This window comes from Vanacampus margaritifer, chromosome 20 (genome assembly GCF_051991255.1).
Source record: "Vanacampus margaritifer isolate UIUO_Vmar chromosome 20, RoL_Vmar_1.0, whole genome shotgun sequence".
In the NCBI taxonomy this organism is placed as follows: Eukaryota; Metazoa; Chordata; class Actinopteri; order Syngnathiformes; family Syngnathidae; genus Vanacampus; species Vanacampus margaritifer.
Window position 1 is genome coordinate 17453016 of NC_135451.1, and position 22206 is coordinate 17475221.

The window sequence follows — 22206 nt, forward strand, 5'->3', positions numbered from 1 at the left end:
ATGCCGGAGTGTTAATCGTTTATTAAGCAGTTATAAGCATCTCTAGAGGAGTTAACAGTGTTATTAATGTATCATCATTCATGTACGTGTGATTTATTTATGATAGTTATTAAAAAAAAAAAAAGTGAAATTGGATAAAGTTCCCTACATTTTGTATGCATTTTGAGCCTGCCCAATATATTGAGCTCAAAAAGCAGCGATATTGATGTTACAACATGTATGTGATACATGTGGGCGGGGTCTTCTTGATTCTAGATGGTTCTAGAGGAAAATGTTCCGTTTGATTGGAATTCGATTGCATTCAGTCTCTGGCTACAATGTTGGGTACGCTCTGGCCAATCCAACGGCAAGGCTGAGATGTTCATTAACATGTCACATACATGTTACTTGTCTTGGAATAGCCTAGTCAACTGATCACATGACCTTGTGTCTATGTTTATAGGTATTTAGTTGCCTAATATTAGTTCAAGACGATCCTAGAGAGTACTGGAATTTCACAATGGGAATATGCCTCAGATTATAAAATATGGATCTAAATAGTAAATACATTTTGATTTGATCATGATTTTTGCTGTCACTAAACCACTTTTTCTACAACCACTATAATAAACATATATATATATATATATATATATATATATATATATATATCCAAAAGCAGTAATTTTGTGGATGTTAGTGTGCCTTTATTTTTGTCCTTTAACTACTTCTGCATTTCTTGACCGAATCAAACCATTCCAACTTCAACATGTTCCAAAAATTCATGCTTCGCGGGCTATTACTTTTCTCATTCCTAACATTCAACGTTCTACAATTTCCCATTCTACATTCAAAATGTTCAGTTCACCTTGGGAATGAGTTTTAACATTCCCACAATTCCCACGTGCCAAAAATTCTATATTTTTCACTCACATATTGCACATTTTCACCAAATTGCATATAATGAAATCTCATTCAATATCATTCCACATCATTCAATGCTTGTATTTTTTCACCACTACCTTTCAAGAACATTATACATTTTTCATTATATACCATTTGACATAAGTCCATATTTTTCAGCATTTCACCTCATTCATAATGTTTTTATTCATTCAGCTTTTCAGCATTCACATGCAATTTCTCCAGAAAATGCTTCATCGAGTTAAAACTCAGCTTTACCATCTCTGTTCCGGCAGAATTTGCCGATTGTGGCGAACCCCATGTGGCTGGCGAGTGGCGTCACAATTCCCCGCCCTACAGTGCTGAGTGACGTTTCTAAAAGTGCTTAGTGTCTTAAAGTTTGGCGTTGCGGCTGAAAGCGAGCGTGTTCAATTACGAGAAGCATACAAATGCCCGGCGAGGCGTCTTTCTCCCCCCTACCCCACCCCCCCCCCCCCCACCTCATGATGAGCAGCTAGTTTACGTCTGATCAAAGAGCTTCTTATTCAGCAAAACAAGAATGTATAATTCTGCAGATTACACAAATGGAGCGGAGCCGAGCGCCTGCCAAGATGCGTCTTAGCACAAGATTAAGGATAACAAGCGCAGGACGCCACTTTAAGAGTGCACTCGCTCTCATTTGGTCCCTTCACATCCCAAGTTTTTCTTTTCCTGCCTTTGACTTAATCTAGTCATAAACAACTTTTTAATACTCCCGCTGATTTTAATAGGCTGAATAAGTTAATGCAGCTTGAGTCTATAGGATCTGGCAAGGCTTCCGCATGCTCGCTCATCCCTTAATAGGGTGTTTGGAAGAATCCCGACGCGTGATGGCCGCACCCCATCAAGGATTCATATCCAGAATGCTATTAAAGCCCAAGGACGGGCGGGAATGTTAATTAGAAAATGCAATAACAAGCGTCAGGCCAGATTAATTGCCAGGCGGCGTTTTCCTGATCTGGAGAAGGCGTGCGTCACACTCGCCCGTCCGCATAATGGAGAAAATAAAATTAGAAATAGAGACAGGATCATCAAGCCGCAGATAATGTCAGCTCTCGACGGGAAAACGTGTTTACCTTGCGAAACCCGCACGGCCGTCCGTCTCATCGAGACTCCTCGGTTGACCTCGAAAACACGTACGTGTGCTACTTCTGGATTCTTCAGAAGTTCAACTCTAGGAAGTTATTTGAGGCTTTCAGGATTCTTCAGAAGTTTGGAATCGTGCTTACACGCAGTTCCACAAAATTCCACCCCTCACTATGGATGGTGGCTCCTTCAAATTCGGTTTCCTTCAGCCATCTGTTATTTTTATACAGTTTATCCTGCCAGGGTCACATCAGGTGCTAAAGATTGCTTGCAGGTCCGTTTTATGCACACCGTTACCATTGCCCCTTTGTTGTTCTGGGAAGAGTCCTCAGGATTTCATCTCCTCTGTTATTTTCCATTGTTTGTCCTGCTCAGGGACACATTATGACTTGCAGCCTATTCTGAGACGTGAAAGACTGGCCTCATGTCAATCATAGACCATGAGTCTGATCCTGATACTGTAGGAGTACTACAATGCCACCAATAGTCCTTACTAAGGTAGAGGTTTGAAAGAGTCCTCAGAATTCTGCAGAACTCCACCCTGTTTTTGTTTTTTTCGGATCTGTGAATCAGAACAGTACCAGTGGCCCTTCTTTAGACTTAAAGTGTTAAAAAGGCCATCAGTTCTACCCTTGCTACACCTGATCCTGTTCAGAGTCAGAGCAGGGACAGGATCCCCTTCCGCATGGTGAATTATACCCTGGATTGGTTCCCAGTCAATCTCAGGCTGATTGTGGACGAAGCCGTGAGTGGGACTGTTCCCACATCGAAGGCTTCCATGTCAACCATCTTTAGACGGATACAGAAAAACCTCAGAGTGGCAACATTCCATCCCGTTCTTATGACGTCTTCACATTCTTACAAGTTCCTACAGTATGAATATTTTTTTTTCAGAACCCCCAAGATTTTATTTATAGTTCTGGTCAAATTCAATATGTACATTCTCCATGCGGATTATTCCAAAGTCTTGTGAAAAAGAGCAACGTGGAATGGGTAGTCAACTTGGACTCTTGATTTTCCTGGCCTAACTGCATGAAAATCATGAGTGGCAAGATGTGACCAGGATGAGAAGTTAGACATCCAAGCCTCCTCCCTCTGTTGAAAGCTTTTGCCACTGTCCGATAATATCAACAGACTTCGGCGGCATTAATCCTGGAAATATTCACTCTTACTGTCGTGTGTAAAATATTTTTGATTCTACGGAGGGAGTGGAAAGGATTGCGCTCCGAAAAAGTGTTCCCGGTATTCCAATTGTGGGCCAAGTGGTCCAGTGACCTTTGAGTCCTCGCTGAAGAGCTTAAGTCACAGACAAGTGAGCACCCCTGAAGTACGTACTGCGGTCTGGAGATGTGGCGAACAGACTTAATGGGCTCTTTTAGAAAGAGAGATTTATTACAATTAACTTCCTAAAAGACCATTAATTATTCAAGTGCGGCCAAATTACCTATCAGGTCCAAGTCCTGGTGGGGATTCAGAGAGGAAGAAGATTGCCAATATTAGGAAATACTTTTCATAAGTCAGGCAGGGTGATTTGTCTTGGATTGCATCGTAGTGTCAAAGGAGCGAAAAAGGAATCGAAGGGATTGACTGAAAGTAATGAACGCAAGACCAAATTAGCTGGAAAATTCCACCGGTGAGCGACGCGATTAATCTCAGAGTTGCTGACAGAGGAGCTGCGGTGGGATAGTTTGAGGCCAAGAAAGCAAACTCAACTCACAGACGGATGAATTAGGCCCGTCGCTCGTCTGCTCGCAGGCCCGCTTTGCATCTGGGGACGCATTAGGCCAGCGTGGTTGACTTTGCTAAGTAAATACAAGCATCATGTGTGATGAATGCGTCTGACTCAACGTGCAAGGTATCGATGGGCGGGCGCGGTCCGGGATTGGGTCGCATCCCGCCAGCCGCAGCAACACTTAATTAACCTTCTTAATGAATTTACACAAGACGGGAAATTGCTGCATTAATAAGACATTATTTTACATGGAAATGACTTTTTCTGTCACGCTTAATGATATTTGCAATTTAACAACAACTCATTACGTGTACCTACGCTCAAAAGTGTGAGGAACATTTCAGCTCTTGATAAAATGCAATGCAGTTGTAACAACTGCAAACCAGAATAACAATAATATATTCATCCATCCATTTTTTTTTTTTATAGTGCTCATCCTACAGTGAGCTGTCGTCTACTGCAGCTGAATTTGGGAGAGGAGCAGGTTACACTTTGAACTGGTTGGCAGCCAATCTCAGGGCAGACCATTTTTTTTCCCGCCAAATCCCCGCACTGCCTACAACAATAGATTTTGCGAAAATGAATACTTCCATTTTGATTGTCTACAAGTGTGCATTGGCAGTTGTCTGGTTTATGTATTCAAATGCACTGTATTTACAATTTGTTAAAAAAAAAAAAAAAAAATAGATTTTTTTATATTAGAATCAAAATTGGAGAGTCAAAATCAAAACACAGTTGACTACTGGACAAGAATGCTTGAATTTGACAATTTAGTACTACTGCAGAAAAAAAAAAATCTTCATATATGTGTATATTTTATATGTATAAAATCTACATATATATGAATATGGATCAGATTTTCACCTAATATAGGTGTTTCTGGAGCATAACTCCCAAGATGAATGGGCCCGATAATCCACGTTTTCCGAAGCATACCTGCACATCTAACTGTACATTGACCTAAGATGATGCTGTAGTAAAGTCAAAATGACAAAAAAATATCTTTATACAAAGCATTTCTAGGCCGCAAATATCAAAAAATACAATAGAAAGAAGAAAAAAAAACAGTAAGATGCTATCTGAGCGTGAAGTTCATTGCACGGTCCTTAACCTTGAAATGTCAGAGATGTAAACTGAGCGCCCCCATCGTGTATTCTCTTCTCCTCGATAACGTCCCCACACATTTGTAACTCAAGTTTGTCGTTTGTTTCCCCCCCCGCAGGCGTCTGGTGTTTGGGATCGCCGCGAGGAATACAATGTGTGTTGTTCTCACGCTATCTTGCAGCCGTCGTCAAGTCCCGACTTCCTCTCCGTAATTCCCGAGTCGTCGTTCCAGAAGCGTCCGCCACCCCCCCCCCCGCCGACTCGGATACGATGCTCATCGGCCGGCTGGTCCTGACGCTGTGCACCCTGTGGCCCGCCACCGCTCTGCCCCTCGCCGAGCCTGGGAATACTGGGAATGTGTTTGCGATGCAAGAGAGCGACGGCAGGATTCTGCAGCGCTCCAAGCGAGGATGGATGTGGAATCAATTCTTTCTGATGGAGGAATACATGGGAAATGATCATCAGTACGTCGGCAAGGTAACGTGCGCCAGTAGATCGGGTGCGACCTCATTTCCGAACGCCGCGACTCCATGCCGAGGACTTTGATTGGCTGAAACAGGAATGGACCGACACAATGCTATCAGTTGCCAAAGAAACTTACTGAAGTCTATTTTTTCATCAGGTTGAGACGAGTCACAAGTCAAAGTCTCGTTTGGGCTTTTTTATTGAATATGAGCATTTTGGAGCCAACAAAGATAATTAGCTATTTATTGATCAACTCATTGAGTTCAAGCAGGCTAGTGTCTCTCGGCCGAGCCTAACGACTATGACATGTTTTTGCCATGAAGAGCTTGTGCTCCAGGAGCCATATTTGTACAGACAATGTTAAAAATGTCCTAATTTAGCAATCGGCTCGAGATCCGCCCTCAGACTCGAGATAGACGAACCCGTTGACGTCACCTCCAACACTCATGAGACACGAACCAAGTCAAATTTGGCTAGTACTCAAATCGAGACCCGACCCAATCCTTGGCAATCCTGAGGGTGTTGATTTGATAAGTATCCAGACGCTCCCCGCCTTACGAACGAGTTACGTTCCGGACGATCGTTCGTAAGGTGAATTTGTTCGTAAGTTGCTTCAGTGCTATATTTTGTATTATAATTTATGTTTAAAGCCTATATAAGTATATTGAAGGTTTATATAAGTATGTTTAAGGCTTGTACAATTAACCTGCATTGGTTTGTACTGAAAAAAACTTTTAATAAAATGGAGAGAATTCGTACAGTACTGTACTACGTATGTTAGAGAGAGAGAGCGAGAGACACACACACAGTATGTACATGTACGTAATAAGATAAATAAAATGAAGTTGAACTTACTTTTGGAAGATGTACTCGATGCTTAAGGAGATGATGGAGGAGGAGGAAGAGGAGGATTTTATACCATGAGAGATTCTTCGTCGTCGCTGGAATCGGCTTCAAAAGTTATTTCCTGCTTCATGGGGACCGGCGTTTTCTTCCTCCTCCTCCTCCTCCTCCTCCTCGCCACGTTGCTCAGCCTCCAATGAGCTCTCACGGCGCCAATCGTCGGTATTAGCGGCGGAGAGAAGCACTACGCGCAATACAAAATCGAACTTACAGCATCTCTTTCCGAACATTTTTCGACATACTGTACACGCAGACATGTTGGTATGTACCGTTGTTCGTAACTCGAATGTTCGTAAGTAGGGGAGCGTCTGTATATGTATACTTATCATATGATCCTTGCCCAGATGATAAATTGGGGAAAATGCTTTATATCACACCTTATCATTATTTTTCGGTATTTATGATTCTTTTGGTGCAAAGAATCATCGTTTCCTAATGAAGTCTAATTGGCTTTAACTTAAAGCTCCAAGGTGATTTATCGGGGGCTTCCAACAAAGAAGTAAACCTCACCAAAAGGTCTTAGGAACCCGGCACAGAATTGAACATGGAGTGTGGTGACCTTAAGCAAGCCCTTGGAGGATATTGGCCAAAACGAGAAGCTGCTATGTGAGAGCGCATGCTTCCTAGGCTACACCAGAGAACTCGGACAGACACGTTGATCTTGATTCCGTCTAAACAGATCTGGCTGAGGTCTTTTATTTGATAAAAGGCTGCCCAGGACCTTGACATTTGTGACGACGCCATCTGGCAGTAGCTGCGGAGTTATTTCTACTTGTTCTAATAATGTGCAACCCCTTTCCGTTCTGATGGTTGAGTTGACTGGCAGCTGCTGAGTGGAAGTGTTTTATTGAACATTGCTGACTGCAGAGGTATTAAAAGACTTTTGTTTGACATGAGAAAGTTAAGAGCGAGCGCAACAATGGAGCAACTAATCAATCACTTGTGACCTATCGATTTCTCAAAAATAAGACTTGTCTGCCGAGGCCCTGAAAAGCTCCTCGAGCTGGAGGAGATCTGGTGGAGGGCAGCTCGCGTTCGATTTTCAGAGTTTGTTAGCTAGCGCGGCTGAGCATCAGACACAGCGAGGTCTCGGGCCAATTGCGGTGGTCTTAAGGATCCCGAGATTGATTCCACCCAGCAGCTCGCGGCTCCGCATGGAAATATGAGTCAGACAAATCTCGCCACTTCCTAAACTGCGGTTCGGCGCATTTCCCGCTAGCGACCCCCCCCCCCCCCCACCACCTCCAAAAATGATGAGCTGTGAGACGCGTGTGCTCCTGCCGGATCAGAGACGGGGGCTGCTGTCAGCCGGGCCGGGCCTGGCGCAATAAAGACAGGTGTGATGAGGAAGGAAACGCTACACTTATCAACTCCGGCGAGGCAAATGCGGTGACTGTCGACAGGCAATTTTCTCGGAGGAGGCTGCCTTTCATCACGCACCTCATCCTCGGCGGTAAACAAGTGTGCCGGGGTGAGCCCGCGGGGGGGCTCTGACAACTTCTTCTTTGCTGCTGCTGCAGCTATCACACTGGAAGCACACACACAAATGGATTGGCGGGGAGGAGGAAGAAGAAAGCGTATCAATCAAGCGGGCGGATGAAATGCGCCTTGTTGTGTTATGTGATGCGGCGGCAAAGTAAATGCCAAGTGTGAGGCGGGTTATCGGTTGATGCGGCGGCTGCCACGCGCCTCGCCTTGATGTTCCCCGCAGCCGCATGACAGCACGGGCTTCATTTCTGCTGTCCAATATCCTTCATTATTCCGCTGTCAGAAAAAACACGAGACTGTAATGAATTGCTGAGGGTGCGGCGCGGGGGGGGGGGGGGTCTTGGGGGTTGTGTTGGGCGCCGCTGCATACGTATCACTAATTTCGGCTCTTCGAGGCGGAAGCGAAAAGGACGCAGAAAGCACTTAATGGCGCCGTCTTGATGGTCTAACTCGTAAAATGATCATTTTGGGGTATTGGCGACGGGAGGGCCTTGTTTGTTTCTTGTTCAATCAAACCCCGAGCGACGGCACCCGCACGCTCGCTTAAAAGGTTGATTTCATGATTGCGGCAATCAAATGCCACGCAAAGAAAAGGCAAAGACAAAGCTCATTCTTTTGGAATGGGAATGAATGCGCTGGTGAGACGACAACATGGAGCAGTTTTGTCGGCAGTTTTTCCTGAAAACGTGAAAAACTGAATCAAATACGGATTAGAATAGAATTGATTTGTTGAACTAAGACTGTAGCCAATTGTTAGCAGCAATGTTTAAGGCGAAAAAAAAAATTGGGGGTGTCAAAATATGGTTGAGGCCATTGTTTTAAGGGGACAACAGTTACTTGATGGTTTCCATTTAGCGTAAATGCAAGTTTACTCAATGAAATAAATGGAACTGCCATTATACTCCAAAATGTTTTTGTTTTTTTTAATATATAGAAATAAAATGATTTCACTTTATGTTCGTCCGTCCGTCCGTCTTCTTCCGCTTATCCGGGGTCGGGTCGCGGGGGCAGCAGCTTTAGCAGGGAAGCCCAGACTTCCCTCTCCCCAGCCACTTCAGCCAGCTCCTCCGACGGGACCCCAAGGCGTTCCCAGGACAGCCGAGAGACATAGTCTCTCCAGCGTGTCCTGGGTCGTCCCCGGGGCCTCCTGCCGGTAGGACATGCCCGGAACACCTCCCCAGGGAGGCGTCCAGGAGGCATCCGAACCAGATGCCCGAGCCACCTCAACTGGTTCCTCTCAACGTGGAGGAGCAGCGACTCGACGCTGAGTCCCTCTCGGATGACCGAGCTTCTCACCCGATTTCACTTTATGTTCACTCAACTTATATCTTTTCACCACTTTCCTCCCTACAAATTTCCGTGGACATTCAGTAGGTCGCTGCAGTTAAGAAATGAATTCATCCCCCTTGGCTGGCATCATAATCTTTATCAATTGAGTATCGTCACGTGAACCATGCACAAACCTCGTTCATGTTTTTCCATGATGACGTTTTATTTCAATGGGCATAATTCATTTGGCCGCCTCATTCTTTACTTTCTTTGGACTTGCCACAACTCCTTAAATTGCGAGAGATAAAAGCACGACAATAAAAAGAAGATGAAGCCAGAGTTGGTGTGAGCTTATGAGAACAAAATGTTTTGTAGAGCAACAGAAAATTGCTCACGCAGGAACATGATAGTGGAGAATCGAGCGTGGGATGAGGCGCTTGTGCCCAATGGACTGAAAAACATACAATAAAACTTGACCTAATCTGACGTTGAACCGTAACGCAAACAAAAACCTGACTCGCGTTTACTGTACGCACAGAGGAGCATTTAGAAAGCGGTTCCAAGAATATTGTGTTCTCTGACAATATCAGCAATGAACCGACCCGGAAAGATTCGACTCTTTGACTACAAAAAACTGTTTCTATCTTATTTTGTTTTTTAGTACGAGTACACGGATTTCTGACCAAAAAGCAGAGAAAATGAGCCAAGCAGATTGATGGAAATCATCTATTTACGGATATACGACGATTAAATGTGCCCTCGGTGACACTGACTCGCCGCATGACTCCATTGAAGAGCAAAATGGTGTCATCTTTTCTCATTATCGTGCGCGCACTTTCGACTCCCTACCGCGACGCATACTTCATTCGCTGTTTAGCCAAGGGCTCTCAAACTTGTGACCCGGGGCCTCTTGTGGCTCACAGGATGATAGTTTGACATCAAATGTTCATCTTTTGTCACTGCCATGGGTGTGTTGCTGTTTTTTTTAAATCACTTATAGGTTGTAGGGCTGGAACAGTTTTTGAAAACCGTTAAATCCAATTGGTTGAGTAGTTTCGTTTCAGTCCGTCCCAGATCCGTTCCAGATCCGTCCCAGATCCGTCCTAGATCCGTCCCAGATCCGTTCGGTCCTTTCACGCAGCTCTTTTTTTCCTCCCTTTATGAGCGCTAATCCATTATGGCGCCGTCCACGACTACGGCGGCGCCTCATGTGCGTCATATCCTTCCAGCGACGCTGCAGCCAATCATATTGCAGCGGGGCGGGTAGAGCGAGTTCTCGGGTTTCATGACGCGAGTGTACGCTACGGCGCTAACAGCGTTTAGCGTCCTGAACCATCGCTCATCGCTGCCAAGTCTTTATTAATCCAACACAAGATTTGTGGTACATGAAACGGACGTCGGAAATCGCCATGTTCACGACTGAGGTGTTTTATTTCAAACGGGAGTTTGGTTAAAACCGAGGTCCAAGGATAATCGATGATAGCATAGCACACAGCTAACCGACACTCGTAAGCCTCGAGGACCATAACGAGCACATACGTCCGGACACTTTCCGACTTGCATTTGTTATGCCTGCCACTATATTCTACTAGCATGAATAGATTAATAATTGCATAATATACGCTCGTTTTACGTTTTACTCCAATACATAATTCTTTTTTCTAAAACTGCATACAGAACTGAACCGAAAACTGTGAGCACATAGCTGAAACCCGAACCAAACCGGGGAATTTGTGAACCGTTACACCCATAATAGGCTGCCATAGCTCAAGCTCATAACAGCTTTCGCAAAATGTAATTCTGAAGTGGAAAGGAAAGGTTTCCTGTCACACAGTCCCAGTCTTGTCTTTTTCAAAACCTGCCTTGAAGAGAAAGGTTGGCGATGAGAACCTCCAATTTCAAGAAGAAAAAAAAAAAAAGTAACGGAATGTTTAATTTGTTGAGAACGGGCAACCCGACACGTCTTGAATGCACAGAGGAAGTCGCGAAGCGCAAGAAATCAGACATCATTAATCAACGGGACATGCTGAGGAGGATGCAAAGTAGCAGGGAGATGAGAGAGGAGCGGGTCACCAATCTTGTCCTGAAGAACCGTTAATGTTCTGAACTGCGATTAATAACGACTGAGAAAATTGGACTAGTTGTACTTTTTTTTTTGGAGGACTTGAATACGGACTTGAATATGCTGGTCAAGCAGCCCAGAGACACCGAGACTCTTTTGCAGCAGCAGCATCCGCATAAATGGAGTTTAAGACCCTTGGGTTATACAATACGGAAGCTGCGTCCAAATTTGTAGGCTGCGTCAACCAAGGGTCGAATTCGAAGGTCGCATGATGCGACTCCGACCGCATGCCATTGTCCGAATTTACGCGGCCTTCGAATCTAGCCTTCGTTTCCATGGTGACAGGACCTGAGCGAAGGCTCCTTTGTGGACGCCAATAGCGAGGCAGTACCTTCAGTAAAGTCCCTCCCCCGGCCTGACGCTGGCTGTCGATTGGCCGTTTGCGAAGATTCGCAACCGGCTGCATTTCTGTTTCCGCTCCCAGAGGACACACGCGCTGCTGAGCATAAATTAACTGAAGGCCCGTCCGCGTTCAACACGGTTAAGGCGAGCCAGCCTGTGAAGAGTCCTACAGAAGACACAGACGGACATACTCGTAATCGATGTCGACGTGTGAGATTCATCCCCTCGTTCTGTTCAAAAACTGCGTTTATCTCTAATCCAAAGCGGTGCAATGCCCCCATCTTCAGAGATTTGTTAGTCATTACAATTGTTTACAAACCTCAATTTCATAGACAAGCTGAGCAAAACCGTCTTTCACGTCTGCCCATTGACAAACATACTTATACTTAGTTATAGTCGGTGGCAATAAACGTTTGGATTTCAGTTCAACGGCAGTGAATGATTTGAGCGGAGTAACAAAAATATTTCTACTCGGTTCCTCGCCGGCAGCTCCTGGATGGAAAGCGTAAACCCATTCAATCCCATTTGAAGTGACTTTGGCAGGGCGGCTAATAAGTGCGATGGCTGACTGTGTGCAGCTGCGGCAGCCCACTTCTAAAGCCGGCGAACACTTGCAATGCTGAGCAATACATCCACAAACTTGACGCGAGCGGGGGCGAGCGGGGAGCAAAATCCCATTAAGGCGCTGGCACCTTCCATTGTGCCCTGCCTCATAAAACCCTTGCCTTCATAAGAATTATTACTATTTCATTTTAGCTGTGTTCATATTTTTTTGCCAGCCTTGAGATGCGGCGCCGGCCTCGCTCACCACTTGAAAGAAATATAATATAAAGAAAGCAGCCTACAGCGACAGCGAGGTCCAAGTCGGACCTGCGGAGAACGCACTATACGCCGCACTGTTTTAACGGTAAAGACACAGCGAGAGTAATTATTCCGTCTCCATTCTGCGCCGCTATCTCCTCGCTGCAGCAGCGAGCGACACGGAGCGGAGGGCTGACAAGAATTGCCAATGATTTCCTCGCTTTGCAGACAATTCCTCAGTGTTTGTGCGAAGCAATTTCACTCATCAAGGCTCTCCTCTGTGCTTGTGTTGTACGGCCATGAAAAGGTGTTTTTTTTTTCTCTTTCTTTTTCAAGCGGAGCCAGCGAATGTACGCAAATACGCCGCTGCCATGCTAACATTGAAATTTCCTGAAGCCGCGTGAAAAACGCTTCATGTAAGAGGATGCAACGTGTTTCTTGCGCTGGAAGGTTTCGTCCCTTCGGTTGCCTGCTTGCGACGCGCAACTGAGCTTGGCTAATGTGGCATTAACGCAATTCGTTTTTGATTTCCTGTCACGCTTCCTCTTTGTGCAATATACACGGCCACTGGGGGTAAAAAAAAAGAAAAAAAAAAGAAAACGTGTTGGTTGACATTCAGTAATTAGCACAAATGTAAAAAATGAGCGTCCGCGGTAAACGGAGTTTGAAGGAAATCTAAACTGGATCTTATTTCAAATTCAGGCAAGGAATGCAATCACACAAGACATTTGGTCAAGCTCTGATCTTGTAGATCTGACTTACCAGAGTTTCCAGTTCTCTAAACAGCATCTTCCACCAACATGCAAAGGCAGGAACTTCAAATTTTTGCTATCTGAAACATGTCTTTGTAAGATACATTAAAAACTACCAACAAAAATAGCCGACTTTCTGCATCTTTTTGGGTCGTAGTTAGTTTACACTTTCAAGAAATGCGGTTTTGGAAAATGGATGGTTGGATCCATACGAAAGTCAAACTGGTTCAAATTTCGCAAATTAGCCTCTTTCGTTTTTAGCATTTGTATAGCACAAGAGGTTCCAATTTGGTAGCAATCGAATAAAAGGACAAATTCCTCTTTGTAGTTTGTGTGTATATGTTCAAATCAGACCTAAAATGGTGGTTCAAACCAAAATGGCAGACTTCCAGAGACTTTGTTGCGGGTCTATTTATTATTATTATTATTTTATTTTTTATTTTTTTTCCAGGAGAGCTCAGTATTGTTCATTCGATTTGACATCATCATTGCTCTCCTTTTTTTAAAAAAAACAAAACAAACAAATAAATTTAAAAAAATTAATAAATGTTTTTTTTTTTTTTTTTAATATATATACATATATATATACATATACACACATATATATATATTTTTTTTTTTGTATGTGGGTGAGTATGTGTATGTGCGTGTGTGTGTGCGTGCGTGCGTGCGAGCGTGTGTGTATTCATCAGTTCACCTAAAGCCCATTAAAAAAAATCCCATACTAATAATATAATATAATAATAAATTGCCAAATGCAGAAACATCAATGTAAGTTATCACGGGTTGCGGGTCTATTTATGATAGACATCAGTCAACACAATTTTCAAAAAGTCATTCGGTTGAGTTTGGTGTTTGATCACGAGACATCAAACTTTGCAGCGATGCTTCGATGACAAGAACGGTTTGTTTTGCTATTTAGCATCTTCCAGCTGTCTATTAAATGTGGTTCAAATTGGGTTGCAATTGGCAAGAATCTTGAGTCCATCATTGAAGGAAGCCAAAAATAACCAAGTTGGAACGGAAAAAATGCTTCTTCCTTCTCTTCAGCCATGGCCTCTTGAGACCGTTTTTTTTTTTTTGTTTTGTTTGCCTACTAAATTCCGTGTTGGTAAAGATACAGAACATTAGGCTGTAAACAGCCTGGCGGCATAGCTTCCCATTATGGAAATAAGCCCATGACAGCTGATGGAAAATGCTACCAGCTCCTGTCGACAATAACGGTAAAAATGTTGTCCTGGGAGTTGATTGTTGCGCGGCGGCCTGCAGGTCGTAACAAGGTGCGGGCGCTTCGTGGCAAGCGCACGCGTGGAAGCCCATTTAGATGCAAACAAATTCCTGCCAACAGCTCACCGCTGTAAAGCTGTCACTCACAGGCCCCGCCTTCGCGTCTCCAAGACCTCGTAAATCCCACGTCCTTCCAAACTCGCAAATAAGGCCAGTGGAAGATCCGCCTGGCAACAATATTTTTTTAAACCCATTTTTATGCGAGTAACTGAATCTTTTTTTTCCCCGGGAAGTTTACGAATGCATTCCGCATGTCCAAACCCAACTTGAGCTGTTGACCTCAGTCTTCTCGGCAGCTAACAAATAATTAGCTTCCTCGCAGCGTGGCGACATTAATATTAACAAGACACATGGTGACGTACGACGACACGTCATTAAACGCACTCGACGAGCCGTCTAAAAAAAGCCGCTAACAGATCCACGAGTATAATGAGCTTGAATCAAGCATCTGTCACCGTCTCCTAGGAGGTGATGGATAGGTCAGAGGTGACTAATTTTAGCCGCCGCTGCAGCCGCAGGTCAGCTTCTAGTCGTTTCTCAACCGCGCAATTCGGAAGATAAATCCAACACTGCGATTTGTGAAATATGTCACAGGAGCTGCTGGGACACTTTAGCGTGTCTTGGCGGTTTTGGGGAAGAAAAATTGAACGTTGTGACTTGACTTCTGTCATGACAAAACGCATGGAAATGAGAGCTTGAAGCAATCAAAGCTACATATAAGAAGTTCAATCGCTTAATTTTGCTCAAGTTGACAAAAGGATGCTGGTGGTGGCAAGAAATCCGCGTTGGAAGCCACAAGGATTTGTGGATATGTTGCGAGTGTTGATGGGATGTTTAGTGTGTCTCGGGTTGTCAAACGTCTCCTGTTGAATTTGGTGGGGAGGAGAGACACACACAGCAAAGGCTATGCAGGAAGTTGGCCATTTTGGGTGAATTCCAGGAACCTTTATTTAAACAAACTCCATCAAAATAATTTGACCAAACGTGAGGAATTTGTAAGCAGTGTACGGGGGTCTACGGTTTGATGAAGGAGTTCTGTTACGAGAGGGACTTACGCCAAATGTGTTGCCAATACCGCCGAAAAAGTTTCAACTCAAGGTTAGCGTTTCAAATTAGGACTTCATCCCATTTAATTCCCAATGATTGTGTTGTTAACTTATAATACGAATACTTTACAGCCTCGACTTCGGTCATAAACAAGCACCGAGAAGAAGTGTTCCATGTCCTTTAGCAACATGTGCTAATGTGACAAAATGCGAGATGCATTTGAGCTTTGCTACGGAACAAAAAGAAGAAAGGAGAAGCGAAGCATAAAAAGCTCTTCTGTGGGATTTTATGGGACGTAAAGTGCGCTTAAAGTGCAACCGCCGCTGCCCCCAAATTGCCGTTGCATCGATTGGGTCCGATGCGGCCGTCCGATACAAAAGGATAAATGACTCGAATGGTTGACTGCTGCAAATAAGTGTGGGGAAATGCACTTAAAAACGCCGTTGAGTGTGGCTTTGGAGTGCAAGTTATGTTCTGCGGTCTGACTGCTTCGGTGAAATCATCACACAAAAGATAACAAAAAAAGGGCCAAGGCTGCAATCGTCGTATTCACGTCTATATCTAAAGTCGTCTGTGTGTCATTCCCAGCTGCACTCCAACATGGACAAAGACGACGGCACCGTCAAGTACGTCCTGACGGGAGAGGGCGCCGGCACGCTGTTTCTGATCGATGAAAAGTCCGGCGACATCCACGCCACCAAGAAGCTGGACCGCGAGGAGAGGGCCATGTACACGCTGCACGCCAAAGTGCTGGATCGAAACACCAACGAGGAAATGGAGCCCGACACCGAGTTCAACATCAAGATCCACGACATCAACGACAACGCGCCCAAGTTTGAGCGCGACATCTACTTTGCCAGCGTCCCCGAGATGTCGGACGTCGGTGAGTGGATGTTGACTTGGTGTCAAGATTTGGTGTCAATGAGTTGGGCCAAAAATAGATCGCTGCAATGCGTACTCTACACGCTCGAGACAACGTCAACAAAGTAGAGTAGCAGTTGCTGAAGTCGATAAAGAACCAGAATTGGTTTGGGCCAAGAAGACACAATCAAAGTGTCATACAGATTAGCAAAGCAGCTGGCAAGGAAAATCACTTGCTTAAAGTTGACAATAAAATCAACCTAAATAAATCTGAGCAACACGTTGGTGAAGTCCAGTGGAAGTTGATTTGACTTTGCTTGAGTCAATAAAAGTTGCAAAAAGAGAAATAAGCTATCCTAATATTGCGGTCGCTGATGTGACTCGACACAAGCTGAGCTTTCTCGTGCCACATTTTGCTACACTGGGGGGATCGTTGCCAAGCTAGCATTTAGCCTTTGTTAAAGCAATAGCGTAACACAACAGGATTCAGCGTACATAATCCGCCCTTTTATGAAATGATTGTAGCCTATATTTGTTTTTCAGCGAAATTGTAGCGTCCCGTGTTTTATTTTGAAAATCTGGTCACCTGAAATTGTTTTAAACCAAAAGTAGAAACAATCAGATTCTAATCCTTACAAGCGAAAAGAAACACTTATTGCTAATGTCAAAAGGAATTCAGCTAAGCTAAATCCGATGTGTTGAGTGAGCGTCTGCTTTTCTTTCATTCGTCTTTTGGTCTTTGCTCCCTGAGCAAATACTTGTTCAATGTGTTCAATTTGCTCTGCTTTAACAGACTCAAAGTGCAAACAAAATGTACCAGTGTTAAAAGTTGCTAGTTATCGTCACACACGGTGAATAGCGCATGAATGAGCATTTTAGTGTTTCTTCTTTCAGACTTTACTCCCTGATGAAAATCATATACTCTGTGAATGAAATTCATTTCACTTCAACAAGCGGCAAGTTTCTGAAAAGCAAATCAATATTTAACGTACTTTCCAGTGAACTAGGACGAGGCAACGCAGCCCAATCGTTTTTGTGCTCAGTCATTAAACGGTGACGATAAACAGAACACAAAGCGCTGGAGCTCGTTTAGTCGTCATGTGATGTTCTATTCAAGTTATTTGTGTTTGGTCAGCCTCATTAAACATTCACAACAAGCCCTGTCATTTGCCTTTTTTTTTTTTTTAATAGGCCTTCCACGCCGCGCGCTTTATGTTCTGATTGTCACTCTTTCCAATTAAGGATTTGCTTGGTCGCATTGATTTCATTCCGTTTCGAGTATAAATAAACCAAATGGCCCGAACGTAAGCGCTATGCCTATAAAACATAATGCGGTGTCAGATGGAAAAAACATTCTCAATTATGCGGCCGCAAATGAATACAATTGAGCAATCAGGAGGTCAATCAAAAGCCAATTATCTGCGCGGCAAATAACAAAAAGCCTTGTTTGGGGGATTCATGACGCTGGCTAAAGATGGGTCAATGTCGCCGTTAGTCATCGGGCCGACTAATAAAAGCGCTTGGAATGAACACGGCGCTTCATCAAGTCAGCCGGCCATGAAGAGGCGGCAGCCATCAGTTCTGGCACTAAGTGGGACAGATGTTCAAGGCTTCATTAGTATGCGGCGAGACTCGGCGACCCCAACGCTACGCGGCGGCGGCGGCGGCGGAGGAGGTCTCCGGAATGCCAAGGACGGCATTAGCCACGCGGCCTTGTGGAGGATATGGAGCCGCAAAAGGACACCTCTCTCTCTCTCTCTCTCTCACTGGCTTTTATTTGTATTATTTTTTTCCCTCTCTGCAATAGACAACCTTCATTACCGCTCCGACCGTGACATTTCACCGCAATAAGCCCTATAAAACGGTCTTACCATTAAACTGCAATGTTATGCGTAGCCGACATTTAGCAGCCTGTTAATGAGGTTGTTTAAGGGCAACATATTGCAAGGTGGAGTCTGCCGGACTTGAGGGTCACGTTTTTTTTTTTTTAAACTTTACTCTCGAAACAAACACTTACACTTCTTAATAGACTTCTTAATAGATATGCAAAACGATCCCGCTTCCACCCCACAACCTTTGCACATTTATCCTTTCTTTGTATTTTCCGCCAGACAAAGAAATCAGACAGTCACGCACTCTGTGTGTCTTTATCACTTTGCTAAGCTCTAAGCAACAAAAGTCTATCTCAGGTTTGACTTGACAGGTTCGACTTCTTGTCACCCGGGTCTCTCCGAAAAGTACGACGGCGTATTGGGGCCGCGTATGAAAAAATATTTTTTTAGAGGGTGCGGAGGAAACCCCCCACAAATTTGTCACTTTTTAATTTGCGACTTTGTAAACACGCAAATTTGCAATTTTATCAACTTCATAAACTCGCAACTCATACATTTATGTTTCCAGAATTATTATTTAGCATTACACATACATTTTGGTATTTTTTTCCGCTAAAGTCGCTAAGTTGCTGCTCTCCGTCATTCACTTGCATTGACCTAAAGTATGCTAGCTTCTGATTGGTTCGTGTTAGTCAGCTGATCAGGAAGTGCTGTCGCTCGAAGCTGCCGCGTATGACGAGTAAAGTTGAAATAATCCGCTTTAAATGATGTGTTGGAAAGTTAACTATGTGGTTGGCCTGTATTTGGTTTGAAAGAGTTCGGTGGGCCAAGCTGCAAATGACTTACAAATCGTAATTGATTCACGTCACAGTATAATAAATATCACTTGTAATACACCACAGCGCTTGTGTTCTTCAACAGGTACTTCTGTGGCCACCGTGACGGCAACTGATGCCGACGACCAAACGTACGGCAACAGCGCCAAGCTGGTCTACAGCATTCTGCAGGGCCAGCCTTACTTCTCTGTGGATTCTGAGAACGGTACGAGGAGCAGCGCAACCGCCGCCTTCTGCTCGTATGCGGTCTATAAAAAGGCTTCGTTGGAGTGTGACGGAACATTAAGCTGCATCCCGCAGAATGAGGATTTCTTCCTCCCGTCCTTAAGCACCGCTAAAGACACGTTTTACGGCACTAACCTTGCAAATCCGTCTCTTAAAACACTAAGCTAATTAGGAGGAAGACGACGTCAAGTCGGGAAGAGAATGTGGCAAAGACGACGTTTTTTTTTCTGCTTCTTCTTCTCAGGCACCATCAAGACGGCACTACCCGGCATGGACCGCGAGGTGAAGGAGAATTACCAGGTGGTGATCCAGGCCAAGGACATGGCCGGACAGATGGGGGGCCTCTCGGGGACCACCACGGTCAGCATTACCCTGTCCGACGTCAATGACAGTCCGCCCCGCTTTGCCAACCGTAAGCATCTTCTTCCAAAGTGTTACATACGTGAAAGTATTTTCAAAATGTACCGTATTAAGTGCTTGATTAACTTTAATAAATGAGTCATCATACGTAGAGAAATCATTGTGGGTGCAGATCTGGCGTCAGTGTCGAGGAACCCTCTGACTTCAGTATAGCGTCCGCTCCTGATATTTAGCATGACCATTCTTGACTGTTCTACCTTTTTTGGGAGATTCCGCCAAGCCCCTTCAAACATCAACGAGTTAATGTCGGCAATGATGTGAAAACTGTTTCAGACTCCTTCCGCATCACCGCCATGGAATCCACAGAGGTCGGCGGCGCCATCGGCCGCATCAAAGCCGACGACCCCGACGTGGGCCGCAACGCCGAGATGGAGTACAGCGTTGTGGGAGGCCACGACAACTTCAACATCGTCACGGACAAAACCACGCAAGAGGGCATCGTCGTCATCAAAAGGGTGATTTGGGCTTTTTTATGGCTCGTGTGAAATCCAATTAAGGCTCGGGCCCGGACCCCATCAGATCAAAATTGCAATTTTTTTTACAGAAATCCCTTTTTAAAGCTTTAAAGCTTCTTCTCGAAAAGTAGAAGCCAAACGTCTGTTTGTCAGTTTTTGTCAAATGGACCATCCTAACAGCTCTCCTGCTAAAGTCTAAAAATGGGGAGTGATAATTACTTGAAAAAGCCTAGTAAAGGTTGATACACTCAGAAATTCTAAGTACATTTTACAAGTAAATCCCGCCATTTGATATATCAAATATGAAATATCAAATGGTATATAAAATGTCGGGAACGTGCGAGCTCATCTTCATCCGTCTCTGCGGTCTCCGCCCCACTTATGACGGATGTCCTGTTGCGGTTGTCAGCCATTTTGGCCGCTTGCGGTGAGCTCCGTGGAGCTGCAACGATGAATGTTTGAAGCCAATGCTCAGCGACGACATGCGACAAACGCTCGACGTCGTTACGGCACATTGATTGGCGGCATCGAGAACCAATCGTTAAGATAATCCAACCGAGAGACGCGGCGGCAACACATCGTTGAATACACTAGTGTTGAATACACTATTTGAAACTCACTATTTTCAACTTACTTTATTGTTATAATAACCGTAAATGCAGCGGCAGTTGTGTATACGTAACAATCCGATGAGGCGACTCCGGATTTGTGATTTCCAGTCATGACAGCGCCGCGCGGTTCACCCGAACCGCGATACGGCCCGCCACGAAAATGAGTTTGACGTCCCTGTTTTATGCCATTTGAGAGCTGCTATGATCTGCACCGAGGACGCCTTCCATCCGCGAGGAAAGTCTGGCGCGACGCGTGCGGCGGCACGCGGGAGATTAATGTGCCTGAGACGCTTTAAACCCCACAAGAAGATCTGCTTAATTCACACTTTCTCCCCCGAACGAATCCTGAAGCGCTGCCCAGGTTTTAAGAATCTGCTGGCGTTATCACGCTTTTCTCGCTGCAATATTACCTTGTCGCTTTTTAAGTTCCTGGATGGCATGAAACTGAGCGTCTTGCCTGTGTGCTTTCATTTAGCTGAACTTTTATCAGCTTTCAGGTCTCCAAGTGAGTAAGTTCCAACGCACAATCGCAGCGTTTTGGATTAGAGAGAGCTGCCTGATAACATTCATTCGCATGAGAAAGGATAAATGACAGAATTTGCTTTAGAAAGTGACATTTAAAAGCAGCTATATCCTGGGCCTTTCAACCAAATCATATAAAAGGAGTCTTTTGCCAGAAACTCATGGTTTTCCCTCCAGATCTTCCCGATTAGCATTCCTCACTCTGACTTGTGACTTCCAATTGAGAGCGCGGCTGAGATAAAGGCCGACAAATGGAAACGCCGAAGTGCTTATTACAAGTCCTGCGGCGAGATTCCTGACGCCGATCCCTGACGCCGATCCCTCTCATCCCGCAGGCGCTCGATTATGAAAGCAAGCGAGACTACGAGTTTCGGGTGGAGGTGAGGAACACGTACCTGGACGCCAGGTACATCCAGGGTCTGCAGTTCAAGGACTTTGCCACCATCAAGGTCACGGTGGAGGACGTGAACGAGCCGCCCGTTTTTGCCCGCAACCCTTACGTCATTGAGGTGCACGAGGACACGGCCGCCGGCAGCTTTGTGGGGATGGTGGCGGCCCGGGACCCCGACGCCGAAAACCAAATGGTCAAGTACGCGACACACTCAAAAACGAAGCAACATTAAACAGATGCCGTATGTAAATTTCATTTTACTGTGGTGCCTTGAGATAAGACATGAATTCACAACATAGATGTTAATTAGCATTAGCATTATGCTAGTTAACTTCAAGTTCTTGAGCTTAGCTTAGCAGTAAACTTCAACTGTGAGTAGCATTAAACAGCATGTAACATCTTTTTTGGAGCGCTGTTCACCAAGAGATCCGGACGTGGTCGTCATGCGTCCCAAACTGGGCGTTGGCATCGAAAACACGTCTGCTACTTTGAGGAAACAGCAAACGCCACACTTTAGCAATCATTGACAGCTTTTGCGTATGGATGAAGTCAGCTCAGCACGTGCCATGCGCTACCGTCGGCTCAACCTTCACGATCTGAACAGTAAAAAGAACGGAAGGGCATGCATTGCAAAAAGCGGCAGAAATGTAAAGCTGAGCGGCAAAGCAGCCATCGCAGCCCCGCGGCTGTTTCCTGTTTGGCAACGTGACACAAAAGCAATGGCAGTAGATGAT

At 44.8% G+C, this 22206-nt stretch overlaps 1 protein-coding gene across 2 annotated transcripts in view; it reads left to right on the forward strand.

Moving 5' to 3' along the window:
• The window catches only part of LOC144040445 (cadherin-10-like), an 83240-nt gene that overhangs the window by 55728 nt on the left and 5306 nt on the right, over positions 1–22206 (forward strand). For both annotated transcript variants that reach the window (XM_077554626.1, XM_077554627.1), the window contains 6 exons: positions 4962–5320; positions 15908–16202; positions 18934–19053; positions 19318–19485; positions 19767–19948; positions 21417–21670. In XM_077554626.1, coding sequence (XP_077410752.1) covers positions 4962–5320; positions 15908–16202; positions 18934–19053; positions 19318–19485; positions 19767–19948; positions 21417–21670 — 1378 coding nt within the window. The remainder of the gene's footprint in view (positions 1–4961; positions 5321–15907; positions 16203–18933; positions 19054–19317; positions 19486–19766; positions 19949–21416; positions 21671–22206) is intronic.